The 14,831-nt window shown below is 45.4% G+C and overlaps 1 protein-coding gene across 1 annotated transcript in view; it reads left to right on the top strand.

The window, feature by feature from the left end:
* The window catches only part of NUP43 (nucleoporin 43), a 203,009-nt gene extending 189,028 nt beyond the window's left edge, over nucleotides 1-13,981 (top strand). Inside the window, exon 8 of the mRNA XM_085612218.1 lies at nucleotides 13,471-13,981. Coding sequence (XP_085468344.1) covers nucleotides 13,471-13,688 — 218 coding nt within the window. The 3' untranslated portion in view covers nucleotides 13,689-13,981. The remainder of the gene's footprint in view (nucleotides 1-13,470) is intronic.
* Nucleotides 13,982-14,831: the final 850 nt, after the last annotated feature.

Here is a 14,831-nt window from a genome sequence, read left to right as displayed (position 1 = left end):
TATGTAAGCCTGAGAGGAATACATTACTTGAGTGTGTGCTAGCAGTGCATGTGTTTTGAAAAAGCACACCCCGGTTACAGATAGAAAAGCTTCAGTGAGAACTAGTGTGCACAGATAGTGTGTGATCAGTATTGAACAAAGTGTGCTCTGAATATACACTGAGTAAATGTGCCTGCAATGGTACACTCCATGGAGGACCTTGGGTTCTATTTTGGGAAGCCCAGGCATACCTGGTAAAGAAATGGAGAGGAATCCCTGTGACAGATTTGTGTATTGCTGCACTCCTGTGAGTTGGGTGGGGGACAAACTTTATACTCAAGACAGCTCTTTGATTCAGTGATAGGTCACAAGGAAGGGGTCTGGGTACATCTCAGGAAGGGAGATGGAGCTGATAAGAGAATCAGAAAGAGAAGGGCTGGGGGTCTTGGATTAACCCTTTGATGCACATTTCACTGTGGCTGAAATCCAGGTATAAACTGGTCACTCCCATGAATTTTGTTGTGGACAATCCGCTTCAGAGTTGGGCCTGCTGTGTGACAGACTTCTTTCATGAAGGAAGATGAAAAGTAGTGTTCACTTCAAACAAAGCAGAACTCCAACATAAAATTCAAAGAAAGACCCAGACCCTAAATTACATTCAGTGTCTGGGAAAGGGCTATAAGAGGAGTTTGAGTCCCCAAAAATGTGTCATCTGCCAAGTAGCTGCACGGGTTATGTGAGGAGGGAAAGCTCTGCAAGACTTCTGCCTGTAATCAGGACTAGGGGCCAAGGCCTGCTAGTCCCTGCTGGTGAGGGACCAGTGTACCCTGAGGCTGAAAGGGTGGGTTGGGGTGGGGGGGTTCAGTGCGGAGTCCTACTGTGAGGACCTCATGTGCTAGGTGTGAGGATTCTGCTCACCCCCGATCATCCATCACTCGTGTGCAGTACTGTTTTTGGTGACCCCTGTATGCCAGGAGAGGTCTGCTGTAGACTGGGCTGTATATTGAGCGATGTGCGGGTCTTGCTGCACATGGTATCGCTGCGTAGAGGTGAGACTGTATGCCAGAGGGGGCCACCGTTAGAGTATCATTTCTAGGAGTGTCAATACTTGACTGTCGTGGTCAGAGTGCTGAGGCTGGAAGAGCCTTTACCCGTATTGCCACGTACCGCGGCAACCGCATATGCCTGGGGGGGGCTGCCAGTACCAGTGTTGCCAAAGGATGTTGGCCTGTGCCCGAAGGAGAGATTGAGGCTACGACTTGCAGGTTGAACCCGACTCCTTGGACAACAACACATCTTCACTGGCAGTGTCAACTTACTGCTTCTTCGCAAACAGGGAGCAGCTCCAACATCCGAAAGATGTCTGGCATCACCGTTCAAGAGTGATTCTGTGCTGTCGCTGCCTGACCTCTCTCAAATGAGCAGGACCCTCGGTGCGTATTTGAAGGCACCCGCTGCATTGCTGAACTATTTGCTGCGAGAGCCAGTAAAACAAGAACTGGGCCTGTTCAGACAAAGTTCTGAGAAAGGTCAGTAGGGAGAACTCTTGAGTATGGCTGAGTAGTTTGCATTCCCTGATGCAGCCACCAGTGAATGTGGAATAACCCTGAGCACGTTGCATGAAGGAGAGTGGGACTTGGGATTTGCCTGAGAAATACTAGAGCCCAGACTTCAAGGGGATTGTTGTTGCATTTGAATATCGCATTTTATTGCCTGAGTACAGTTAGAAAAAAATACAACTTTTTCTTATAAAACAAGTATTTGGCTGGACATTGCTTTATTGTTTTTACTGTTTGCATTTTCAGTTATGAGTAATGTTCACTGCCCTGTATCTACCTCCCCCTGCCCCCTAGGCCTTGATTGTTTGACCACAGGTACCCCAGACAGTCAAGTGCAGAAGGGGTACTTAGCCCAGTTGAGCGTGGTCCATAGTAGATCAGGACATCAGGAGTAAAAGGTCTCAACTACTCAAGTTGGGCACAGTAACCCCTGCATACCCTGTGGCCTTCTGAAAGTGGTTCTGACAAAGTTATGTCTGCCCTTTCGGCTTTTCTACATTTGCCAGACCAGCCATACTTGTTTAAATGACCTTTTTTTTTAATGCATTTCCTTGAAGGTTTGACACCTCCCAAACTGTTTGATGCTTCATTGGGACCTTAACTTGGTCTTTTCTTTTCTCATGTGTACATCCTTTGAGCCAGCAAGTTCAGGTACTGTTGGTACAATCCACTACACCATCGTTTTTCAGGACAAACGGGCGCAGAGAGCTCAGGTGGCCTTTTTACATGAAGTTCTCAATACCTTTAATGTTCAGCAATCCATCACTGTACCAGCATTCTTTGCCCCTCCTCACCCCTCGAAAGAGGAGAGGCTTGATTCTGGACCCCAATAGGGCTTTAAGGTTTTACATTGATAGTACCAAGGACCGTTGCATGGACAATCCGCTTTTTGTGGGTTCTCTGGGGTGAAGAAAGCGAAAGCGATGCAGAAGAGGACCTTGTCAAGATGGCTAGTCCTGTGCATTAAGATATCCTCCACATGGGCCAAGAAGCAACCTTGGAAGGTCTGAGAGCCCTTTCCACAGAGACCAAGACTGCTACTACTGTGTTGGCACGCAGAATGCCTGTCTTTGACAGCTTTTATACCATAGGGGTTTGGTGTTTTTATTTCACCTTTTACTTTCACTGTTAGTTTTTAACATACAAAAAGACATTGAATTCATGCCATTGGAAAAGGACATACATATGCATTCAACAATACATCAAATAAATACAAAATACTTGACGATTAGTAAATACATGACAAAAAACATTAATGACACCAAATAACCAAAAAATGACCAGTCCTCAAGTTGGAAAAGAAACTGTAACGATGCAGACTTATTTATGATTTACATTACTGCCACCCGCTACAAACAGCTAGTCGACAATAAAAATACAACAGTTGCTACCTGTGGTAAGGCTCTTTCTTGTGGATATGCTTTCTAACCGCAGATTCCTCACTGCCTTCCCACCTCCCTGTTCTTTAGAGTGGCCTCTTTTTAAACATCTTAAAGGATCCCAAGTTGGGAATTGGCTCACTGGTACCAACAGTTGTTCCACACTTTGCGTCCAAGGGTGCGGAGGGAGCAAAGAAACTGACATCTGGCATGGGTGGCGCTTATGTGGCTCCATGCTATCACTTCTGGGGCTGTACAGAGCCGGCCTGTCATTGCACTACCTAGTCAGTCATGCACAGAAGCGTTGCTGAGAGTTTCTGGATCCATTCTGGCAGCTGGAATGTATTCTAAGGTGAAGAGTGTGCAGTTAGATCAAGCATCCACCAGAAAGAGCATTACCAAATGTTAGTAATTTTCATTTTGCACATATGCCAACTTTGCTTCAGTGAATTACTGAAAATGTAATTAAGTATTGTTAAGTCATTGTAGAATGCACTCTGTGGGTGGTTCAACAGCAGATCTTTATCGTTTGTAGGTTTTTCTTTCCTTACTTTAACTCGGCAACAGGAATGTATGCAGGGAGTTGTAGTTTTGTTTAATTTCCATTGGACAAATTTGATTAAAGTATTCAATTACGATATGTCGAAGATGTGTTGGAATGGGAGAGAGGAGTCTCAGGGAAACAATTGTAGGTAAGATGTGTTTAATAGCCCAATGTTGGGACAGGCTAAGCGTTTCCACGCTTAGCCCTTCTGTCATCTGACATGTCTACACACATACTTTTGTGACAAAATACATTTGCATCCTCAACAAAACAACCACACACCTTCTTGTGGGAAAACTGTTGCTAGTTTATTCATATTCTGTTATGCAGTACACAGGTAAGGTTAACTTACGGGTGATCATACGAGTGCAGTGCCGTTTAGGACTAACCGCTGACACCCATCCTGAACCAACCTCCAGCCACCGGGTATTGCATTGCTATCTTATTATTCATCCGGTGCTGATTTTTTCACATTGGGGCTGCGGCCCTATTTATTTTACTGGTTGCTGCACCCGTGCCACCACAAAGCGAGGTAAGGCAATCACCCAGCTGTCAGGATACCAACAGTCCCTTACGGGATGAAGGGGTCACAGCCGCGTTCTACTCATGGCCGCCTATGGCCTGAGGATCTCATATTTAGCAGCCCCATCTCCCCCTGAGGGGGTAATGATAGCTTTTTGCATTAGGATTGCCTGTAAGACCCGCCATGGCTCAGGATGCCCTACTGCAACCCTGAGTCTCCCACCTGTGTAGCTCTAGGGTAAATTTATCGCTACTAAATGGCTTTAGAAATAAGTAGATACTAATGATGATGGCCTTTTCTCCTTTGGTGATGTCGCCCCTTCAGTCATAACTTGCATACTCCTCCATCGCCTGTCATTTGCATGTTATAATTTGCTGCAAGGATGCAATAGCAACCCTTGTAACTGACCCCCCCCCCCCCCCCCCTTTTCTTTTTTTGTTATTGCCTACGGGTAGCTACAGCTTTAGGCTTCTGAAGTACTGCTGACCTTGAGTCGAGCAGAACACTATGAGAATTGAACGTCTCTCTACCTGTGCGGGCTGTTGGCATGCTATTATTGCAGACTTTCCTTATATGTTCCCGTCTGCCCACTTGTGGTATAGTTGTCACTCCGAAACTGTACAATGTCAGTTGGAGCTCCTTTGTATACCTTTTGGAGCCCCTAGTTGAGCCGTGACCTTGCAGCCTAGACTGTTATTACCTTCTATTGCGCTAGTGCAGTTAAATTGATGCTAATTACAGCTTAGCATAGCATGTCGGTTCCGTCCGCTGGGGTGGCATGGTCGCTCTGATTTGCTCCTTTTTCTTTTCTGTTAAGCCCGCTTGAAGCAACTACAACCCAAAATGATGCTCTTTACTAAGCAGATAAAGCTCCTACTGTCAAAGATGGGACACCCTCTTGCAGGGCTAGACCTCCCCTATGTGGCTTGTCTTATGTGTTAATCTGTGCAGAACACTTGCAATTCTGTACTTCCTCCTCTGTGACTAGGCCCCATATCCCTTGGTTATTCAAAAGTGTAGAGGGGGGGCACCTACAGGCAGCAGCCTGCGGGCACATTCATTACACCTAGCTTATTTGTTGCGCCAATAAGTTGACCCTCTTCCTTTGCCCATCACTGCTTTTTTTTGTTTTTTGGGCCAGCTATCGTCTTTTAGGATTGTAACTTGTTACTGCCTTTAAGTATGAAACAAGTCTACCTACAATGTGTGTTGCTATTCATCGCATGGCTGCAGATACCTGCTGATTGTCTTTTTTTTGTTTCATTTTTTTTTTTCACTGCTGTCAGCATGGTGCCCTCGTGGGGTTGAATGATGGGTTCATGGGAAGTACTGGACTGTTCCCATGAGGCACAGGGTCAGACTGATTTGCATATGGCCATGTCTGAACTGGGGTGGTGGAGTGAGCTAAAGAATGATGATGGATTAAACCCAGATCAGTTGACTGGGGGTGAGTGTTTGATTTGCTCAAACGCTCCATCCATAATCCCCTTTGGTATCGCTTTGTTCGCCCTAAATTGGCAGGGTATTCCCAGACGTGGGTCCCTTGCTCACTTTGCCACTGGATTCAAGATAGCCTGTCTGAGGGTTATGAACCCAAAACCGGTCCCAGGATGCTTGTTTCCGGTCCAGGGAAGACATGGCTTGGCAGTTTGGGCTGGACTGTTCCCATGAGGCACAGGGTCAGACTGATTTGCATATGGCAATGTCTGAACTGGGGTGGTGGAGTGAGCTAAAGAATGATGATGGATTAAACCCAGATCAGTTGACTGGGGGTGAGTGTTTGATTTGCCCAAACGCTCCATCCATCATCCCCTTTGGTATTGGTTCATGGGAAGTACCGCCATATCTCGCCACCTGCCATTGTTAATTGATGGGCTCTGGATTATTGAAGCCTCAAAGTGTGACTGCCATATCTGGAGTGTCAAATTATGTGGTTGCTTGCCTACACCTATGGTGTGCTACTGCTCGCTTTCATTCTGAGACCATGAATCCTTTTTGGCCTGCAGTGCGGACCTGGCTAAATGCGTGTAAGAAGCTGGCCTGGTATATGATGGCCACTAATATAAGTGGGCAGCTTGCCGCAGTCCAGACAACCCTTATGGTGATTTGAGAAGTCTTAAACGACGTTGGCAGCTCTGGAAGTGGTAGCTGTGGAGAGCAACCTTCAGGGTTAGACCAGGAGTGTAAAGCAGCTTGTTTTACCAGAATACAATCTTATAGTATAGATTAAATGAAAGAACCACACCAAGTATTTATAAAAATATGTATTTCTTATATAATTCTCGAACACGTTTAGATATCTCTTACCCGGAGGTCATCACAATGCACACAATACTTTGCAAAGAAACACAGTAAATAGCACAGAATACACAGTGAGCCCCAGAGGAGACCAACCCATATACTAAGAAAGTGGTATAAGAACCACGACTCTGGTCAAGACAATATTGAGAGGATGTAGAAGTGCTGGGGACCCAAGGAACCGCCCAAGGTGAGTGACTAGGAAACCCACGGAGAGCGTGTGCAGTGTGGGAACACGACCACATGCTCCGTACAACTGTATGTGTAAGTCACGGTTGGATTTTTAAAGATTAAAGACCCTTCCCAGTGTACTCTGAAAACACCCCGTGGAAGACCGAAGGTTGGAGAGCCACCCCACCTGTGGGTACCCTAGTACCTACGTTATCCACACAAGGGAAGCGGGGTGCATACGTGTGAAGTGGTGTCGGAATCCGCCGTCCAATCCACTTGAGGACTTCAGGAAAGTGCTGCTGCTGAATAAGGAGAAAGTGACCGGTGGAATCTGAAGGTGGATTGTAGATGAGATACCTGCAAGCAGAGGGGACAGAGTTTGTCACTCAGGAGTGACCAGCAGACTTGGAGGACGAATGCCCTCCAATATCTGGTGTTGCAGGAAGGGTGACGATGACCTTGACTCTGCAGCTGTGAGGACCAGGCAGTGCTGAGGAGGACCAGGAGCCGTGCACAAGCTGTCCCACGGAGGATGTGGAGTGCTGAGGGGTCGTGACCTGCGGGAGCACCAACAAGCCTTGGCAAATGCAACCAACACAGTAAGTGAAGAAGGAGCAACATCGGGACCAGCAAGATCCAGGGGACTCACCAAAAGCAGGGGAGTCAGGGCAAGACCCGAGCAATCGGGGGAGCCCAAATGAAACAAGTGGGACCCTCAAATGGACCCACAGGCCGGAGGCAGGGGATTTGCGAGAGGACCTCAAGCAGCTCACCAAAAGATGCAGGCCACAATGCACAGGGTGCGCTGGGGCAGAAGTTTCCGGTCACTGGAGGTGCTTGAGGTTGGTGCTACTTGGAGCCGGAAGAACTTCTTTGAAGGAAGCCAACAAGCCTTTGCAACAGCAAGTTGACGCGGTGCACAGGGGTTCGGTTATTGCAATCCCCAAGAGGGATACTGGCCTCAAACTTGGTGAGAGGGCAGGGCAGGCCTCGGGAGCTGTGGAAAACCACCACCACCTATGTTGCAGACCCTATGGAGTCTGGTGGAGCTCAGGATCAGCAGACCGGTCGACTTAGTTGCAGTGCTTGCGAATGCAGGGAAGTGACTCCTTCACGCCAAGAGAGATTCCTTCAGGTGTCTTTGATGCCCACAGGCCTTGGAAGATTCCTGTATGGTGCACACGCACAGGCGATGCAGCAGACTTGAAGGGAGATTAAGTTGAGCCCTAGCAAAGTCCGGAGTGCCCAGATGGTAGAAGAAGTGGTGTCTGATCTGAATCTTGTCCCACGACGAACCTAGGGACCTACACCCAGGTAAACCCTAAAGTACCCTAGGGAAAGGGTTGGGACGATTCAGGGGACCTTCCCAGGGGAGGGTCTGGACAGGGGGGAGACTACTCCCATGTCCTTTGTCTAGTTTCACGCCAGAGTGGTAGCCAGCAGCTCCCAGGACTGGTTTGAACTGGACTATACACGGGGACACCAAATGTGCCCCTCATGCAGACTGAGTGACGCTGGCAAGTGCACCTACCCTACCCCAATATACTAAATCCTGTCAGAGGTGGTCACACCTCCCTGTGACAGGATGGCTTTTGTTCTGCCTTCCTTTACTCGAGCTTGGCTCAGTAGCAGGAGGGCAGAATTGTGTCTCTGGTAGGCAGCAACCATTTTGTGCTGTCCAGGTCAAGAAGGCTGGTACCGGGAACCCTGGGAGCCTAACGGAGGGCTCTTCCAGTGCTTGGAATCATACCTCTCACATCGTTTACAGTGTGGGGGTATGATTCCAACATGTTTGATACCAAACATGATGGGATTCTTTGTAGCCAATTTCGAGATGGTCATCGTGTAATTACACATTGCCCATCTATATAATATATGCTGCTTCACTTACAAACAGGAGAATGGACTCCGTAGGCTTTGGGGGTGTCCTACTCATGCAGGGGCACCCTCACACTTAGAACCAAGCACCCTGTCTTCAGGATTGATAAGGCCTGCTATGGGGTGACTTATAGGTTTTAAGTGCAGTGACCCTAGATATATGAAACCTATATCTTTAGTAAGTGATGCTAGCACCAGCTTACACAGGCTGCAATGGCAGGCCTGTAGTTCAATTTTGAATGGTCTCCCATGGGTGGCATAGTACATGCTTCAGCCCATGGGGGACCTCTGGGGAACCTATGCCCTGGGTACTTTAGTCCAATCTTGGGATGTATCTAAGTACTTAACATAACAATTTAGGGAGAAAGCAGATAGACTGGGGTCCTGATTAGCAGTATCCCAGTCAGACTAGTCAAATACAGCTTAGCACCAGGCAAAAAGTGGGAGTAACCATAGAAGCAGATCCTACTTTCCGACAATGCGATTCGTAGATTCACCAATTTGCATGCCCTCCAGTTATGATGGCGTGCATTTTCATTGATCAATTTCTGTATCTTTGGCACTAATCACTCCGGTTCTGTTCACTGGTCAGCGCGGTGTCCGTGAAGACGGCGCCACGCTTTGGGGGGCAGAGCCCTGTGGTGACTCACTGGAGAGCGCCTTGAGTGTTGCGCCCAGCTCTGCAGTGCCAATGCCGCCCAGCTAGGGGCTCCCTGCTCTTTATCCGGGGCTAATCTTATCATTTCTATAAGGAATTTGCAATCGCTTGTGTTTGCAAAATAAAACAAGCATTGGCATAGCAAATAGGTCTCGCCTTTGGGACATTAGAAGTGGTTAGCCATGCAACAGTTGATGTTGCACCAAGGATATTGTGCTGCATAATTAAATACTTATAAGGTCCCAAAAGCGAGACCTATTTACTATGCCAATGCTTGTTTTGTGAAAAAGCAATTATACCGTTTTTGTTTTGTGTGTTTGTGGTTTATATGACGGGGGGAAAAAAGTAACTTTGCAATTATGCTTGAACGTTGCCAATGGAGGAGTTGTTTCTGTTACCCAAATTACCGTGGACATATGGTTTGTCAACATTACCAGAGCCGAGAGCTCACCATGGGATAATATTTTAAAGCTTGGCTGCCTGATATCTGGCAACACAGACCCACATTACTCTTATCTGAATTCCAGGGCTAGACACTTCAAACAAGAAAGCAGCAATTTATAAAAAAAGAAGCGCAAGGCTATGTTTTGGTGCACGTGTGTATGTGCCCGTGCTTAAGTAGAACCCGTAAAGGTTCTGAGTACAACCAGAGCCATGAAAACAGCATCCTCTATTTTAAAAGGTACAAAAGCTTCACTCAATCGCCCAGCAGCTGCTTACGCAGCATCGACGACCCTGTTCTTTGTTGTACAATATGTTGATTAATTTGTATTTTCTTTACATAAAAGAGTTTACAGGCTAATAGTTTGCAGAACAATCCTAAGTGACGTTTCCTGTTGGCCTTAAGCTCTTCAAATAAAACCAAGCCGGTGCCCCTTGAGGAGTGCTGCATTTCCATAAAAGTGTGTGGGTTCTGCCAGGACATCGGTGTTCTGCAGCCCTTTAAAGCAGCTCAGTGCAAAATGCTTTCCTGATAATACTAATTGCCTTATTTGGACACAAAAGAAAGTTATTTTGAAAAAATATATGAATGTTTATTTGTGTTGCTATAATCTTTTATTTCCGTTGATGCCATAGACAGGAGATTTCCACTAGCATGTACTGAAGAGGATATGGCATAATGGCAATCTTTATGTACTTTGGTGCTGGGGAGCAAGGTTCTAGTCCATTATCTTCTGAAAACAAGGTGCCCACGCATTTCAAATAGATTCCAGTGTAAAATGACCATATGCTACAGCAACACTGACGAGCATCTTAACTGCAAGCCCTGTTTCCGTTTGTTAGAGGATGGCAAGCATTGGATTCACTGCAGCTTACAACCGAATGCAAATTGTAGAAAAGTTAGTGATCGTGAAGTGAAAGCAGCTGCGCACTCGTGTGAAATCTGACAAATTGCACATTGCGCGCTGCTGCTCGTAACCGCAAGCCGTAGGCCTTTTCACACGGAAAGTCCAGAGCAATTCCAAGAGGTCGTTTTACTAGAGCAGCGCATGCGCTGCTCTAGGCTCGACCTAAAAATGATCTCTGGTTTCCCCTATTTGTGGAAGATGTCTTCTTATTTGCAATGCAATAGGTCTCGCATTTACGCGAGTTAGATAAATGGCCATTTTAGACTGCTTAAACAGGGGCGACTGGTCCACTTTTTAAGTTTTAGATGTAGACTTATTTATGGAAATTCTTTAATAGTAAATGGCAAACTATTTATTGCACATTATACATGTCTTTATAAAAAAAAAAAGCTTGTGTGGTTATTCATGTTTTTAAAATAGGAGTTGCATTGTTTTCCCTGGCTGGTGTTTTTTTTTTTTAATGGTTGATACATTTTTCAAAACATCAATTTTGATTTTAATTACTCTCTTTATACCGCTCAAGCGATTCCAAACAAACAAAATAATGGACACTTTTATTTTACATTTTATTAATATAATTAAAGACACAATATTACACATTATCTGGCACTTTAAAAAGAGCCTGCTTATCTCTGGCAGATTTTGTTTAATTTCAAACTAGATTAAACATGTGTTGATAAAGTTGCAAAACACGGCCAATCCATTGAAATGGATGCACTGGAGTTTCAATATATTTGGCATAAGAGTCGCTTCGCTGGGTAAATTGGCAACTCACTATCTTTTGGCTGGCGTCCTGTTTTTTGTCAGTTGAGGTGAGCGAGTATTTGCTTGGTTTTGCATGAAACTCCTATAAGAGAAGTCAGTGTTTCTTTTTAAACTTTAGAGTTCCACTCTGCCAACAGAACACAGCGAAAGACAACTCCGGCCATATTTTTAAAATACTCTTTAAATCGCGCACTGTTAGATCGTGAGAGTAGTTTTCCAAATTCGAAAAGACTTAAAGGAATATGCTGTTTGATATTCAACAGCGCTTTTTGCCCCCGTCTCCTCTCTTCTGTAAAATAATTGTTTCGTCCTCCTCGAAAGGTAACAATATCTAAAGGAAAAGACGAGAACGCGTTTGAAACCTTTGCCAAAAATATGAAAACCGTGGAAGGCTGCGGCGGGAAGCCGCTCGGCTGAGGTGTTTCTTCTGCGCGAAGAAGTGAGACAGAAGGTTTAGGGGGCCCAGGTCTTTCCGCTGCGGATCCCAATACATCGACTGCTTTTGAGAGGCGAGCTGTGGCTCTCCGAGCATCGTCCACGTGTCCTCTTAGCGCAGCTCTTGCCCAATGTGTGTTTTTAAACCAAAAACTGCTATATCGTAGGAGGTTATGAATGAAAATGGGTCTGGTGAGGAATCTGCGGCGGTGACACAACTAAATAAATCATTTTACATCTCTGCTAAGTCCCAGCCGGTTCCCAGGCCCTTGGCAGAAATTTGGGAGGCGGTCAAGCTGGGATCCTGTGCGTGCTGACTGGCAGAGCCGTGGACACCTGGGGGCGGTGGAGCAGAGCGAGCGAGGAACCCCGACAAAGCTCTTCAAAATGGCGCAGGAGACGAAGGGGAGCAGCAGCAATGACGGGCTCCTTTCTGCTTCTACGTGCTCTCCTGGAGACTTAAGAGGAAGGGGCTTCCAGCCCCCACCAATGAGACCTCACGGCACGCAATAAAATAACGATTATTATACTTTTCGGCCTGCAAAAATTCATGCAGCACACGTTTTTCACGTGAGCGCAGAATTGAACAATTCTGCACGATTTATTTTCGAGCTACGTTTTTTTAGTACGCTCAACAATGCAACACATTTGGCAAACTATTGAGCTGTGCTCGTAGTACGTGAACCGGGCCACAAACTGGTTTGCTAAAACAAGTCGTGGCCACTTCTGTCGAATGGCAGAGTTCAGCACTGTTTACAGAGACACACTGCGTTTTTCTGTGGCCCGCGCAGATGCGCAGCCAGAATACAAGCTCTTTACGTGGAATAAATGTGAAAAAGCAGCCGAGGCGATACCATGAGTGTAATGAGCCACGTTTGGAAGGTCGCATCCCGAGGTGTAATTAGAAACCGATGGCCCCATAAAGCTCGCTCTGCGGAATGAATCAAGCGATGAACTAATTAGAAACAGATGGTCCCTCTAAAGATAAGAAATTGCTTCACGACAGCCGTGAAGCAGACGATCCAGTCCGGATGGGCCTGATGAAAAAGGAGAAAAGGCGGCAACCAAAAAGGCTCAGTTCCAATCAGAGGCCAGCGTTTTACATAAACGACGCGAGCCAATGGAATTGAGGGGCGGGGCTTAAAGTCACCTTCTGAAATCTCCTCATCCACAATATGTCTCACAGAGCGAGCAGCGCATGAGCGTACAACGCTAGGCGAGACCTAAAAATACTACCCTGGGCATGAGGAAACACTAAGGGACTTTTCTTCGAGTGTCCCGCTGTGGGTGACGTGGCCATCCGCCTTGGTTTTTATGTTGATCTATGATCAAACCAATATTTTGATTTTCTTTACATTTTTATTAAGTATTCAAGTATGATAATTTATAAAAGCTATGCCCCGGACTCTGGTGTATGATCTCCCTCTTGAGTAACCCTTCTCACATCAACCACATGAATTGTGGCGATGGTCAAGAAAGCTGTTTCAAAACCTGTCTCTGGAGTAACAGCATATGCCATGACTTTATTGGGCAGTTGTCAAGTATTATTCTATGAACGTTTATTTTTTTTCTGTCTAATGCGGACTCTCGAACATTTCCGTGTGGAATAAATCGTAGTAGTTCTGACATTAGAGTTGAGCACGTCTCTCTGGTAATAGTGCCGTCATTGACATGTCTATTTGTTCAAAGTGACCTCAACAAATTACGATTGAGCCTTGCATTCTGTATTGACTTTTTACCACTGACCATTCACTTTCTTTAACATAAACGGAAAATAAAGAGTAAACTTAAAAGCATGGTTTGCATCTTTCATGCATTGTTGTAATTGCTGTACAGCACTTAGACAGCGTCACACCTTAGGAGACCATTAAATTAAGAAACCAAGTGTTTAATAAACTCCATATTAATACATTTCCTTTTGGTTATTTGCAGGTGGAAGGAATGCTACACACACATCTCGGAGGAGTATGCAGCAACCTAATACTAATCAACCTTCAATCAGTGCTTGGAACAGTAATGAGCGCATAGAGACCACAAATCTTTTGCCAAATCAGTCACTATCTGTTAATAGCTTGGATGTTTTAGGGCAGTGTTTAGTATGTGGGACTGATACAGAGGCAATTTATGTTACTAGGCAGCTTCTTTCTTAAGCTGTACATGCCCTTCATGTTTTCTAATTTGATGGTTTAGCACCGATTACAGATATGAAGAAAAAAGGTTAAACTTCATGTCAGGATTCTTTTTTTTTTTAAATCATACTTTTGGGAATGAAACACTTGGTTCTGTAAATAAAAGTAATCAAAGATGCATTATTGGTAACATTTTCCAGATTAAATATTTATATTTTAATTTCTTGGTTTCATGTATGCGCTGCAATGTGTTTTACATCATTCTGTACAAATTTACTGCGGAATTAGTAAATATTTACCCTCTTAGCACCATAGTTGCATTCTCATTTGGTTTTGTTTACTTCATAACCAAAAATAAGTGACAGGTGTGATTTCTGGTTGTTAGCCAGAGGCGTTCCAATCCCCAGGGTAGAGTTTGACCCAATACTATCCCAACTTGAAATTTGTAATGTGAACAAACTTACTTTAACCCCTTGGGTAATGAGGCTCTTCTCACCTTAGTGCTGAGATCTTTTTTGATGTTTGGGGCTTTCCACAATAAAGCCTTTAAGATTTTTTCTTCCACAAACTATCCAGGTCAAATTTGCAGCTTTTTTTGATTTCCTGCATGTTGGGGATTTCAAATGTGCCCAGGGTTTGTGGTTTACCCTGGAGGGGAACCAATCATACAGGCAATTTGTCATGTGGGTAATCAGTCCAAGTAGATCCCTCGACTTAACGATTCTTATCCAAGCTCTCAACACACTGCAGCTGGCTCTCCATACTCATGGCTGGCAAAAAGAGAACTGAAGACAGCTTGTGAGGCAAGCAAATTACGAATCCGCGGGAATAGTCCAAACACAAGATGGCGGCACACTGTGGACGTGCATGTAGAGTGGCTATCTGTGCGTCCGTGCACCAAAATTTCCTTGCAAGGCTTCGTTCATTGTATGACGTGACAGCAACGGCTCAACAGCAGGCCTTTCATGCGACCACAAGAACGGTAAGTGGTGTGCAAACAATTTAAAGTAGAGTAGGCAAACTCTGTCAACCGAACTGGCAATTACACTGCTTGGCTTTCACTAAACACTGGATTTGCAATCGGCTAACACATAACAAATAAATAAAGGACATACCGATGGTGTGTTCACGCAGGGCTGAACAGTGGTGCCTGTACCGCAAAAG

This window comes from Triturus cristatus, chromosome 6, assembly GCF_964204655.1.
Source record: "Triturus cristatus chromosome 6, aTriCri1.1, whole genome shotgun sequence".
In the NCBI taxonomy this organism is placed as follows: Eukaryota; Metazoa; Chordata; class Amphibia; order Caudata; family Salamandridae; genus Triturus; species Triturus cristatus.
The sequence above is the reverse complement of the archived record's forward strand: the minus strand, read 5'-3'. Positions and strand labels throughout refer to the sequence as shown.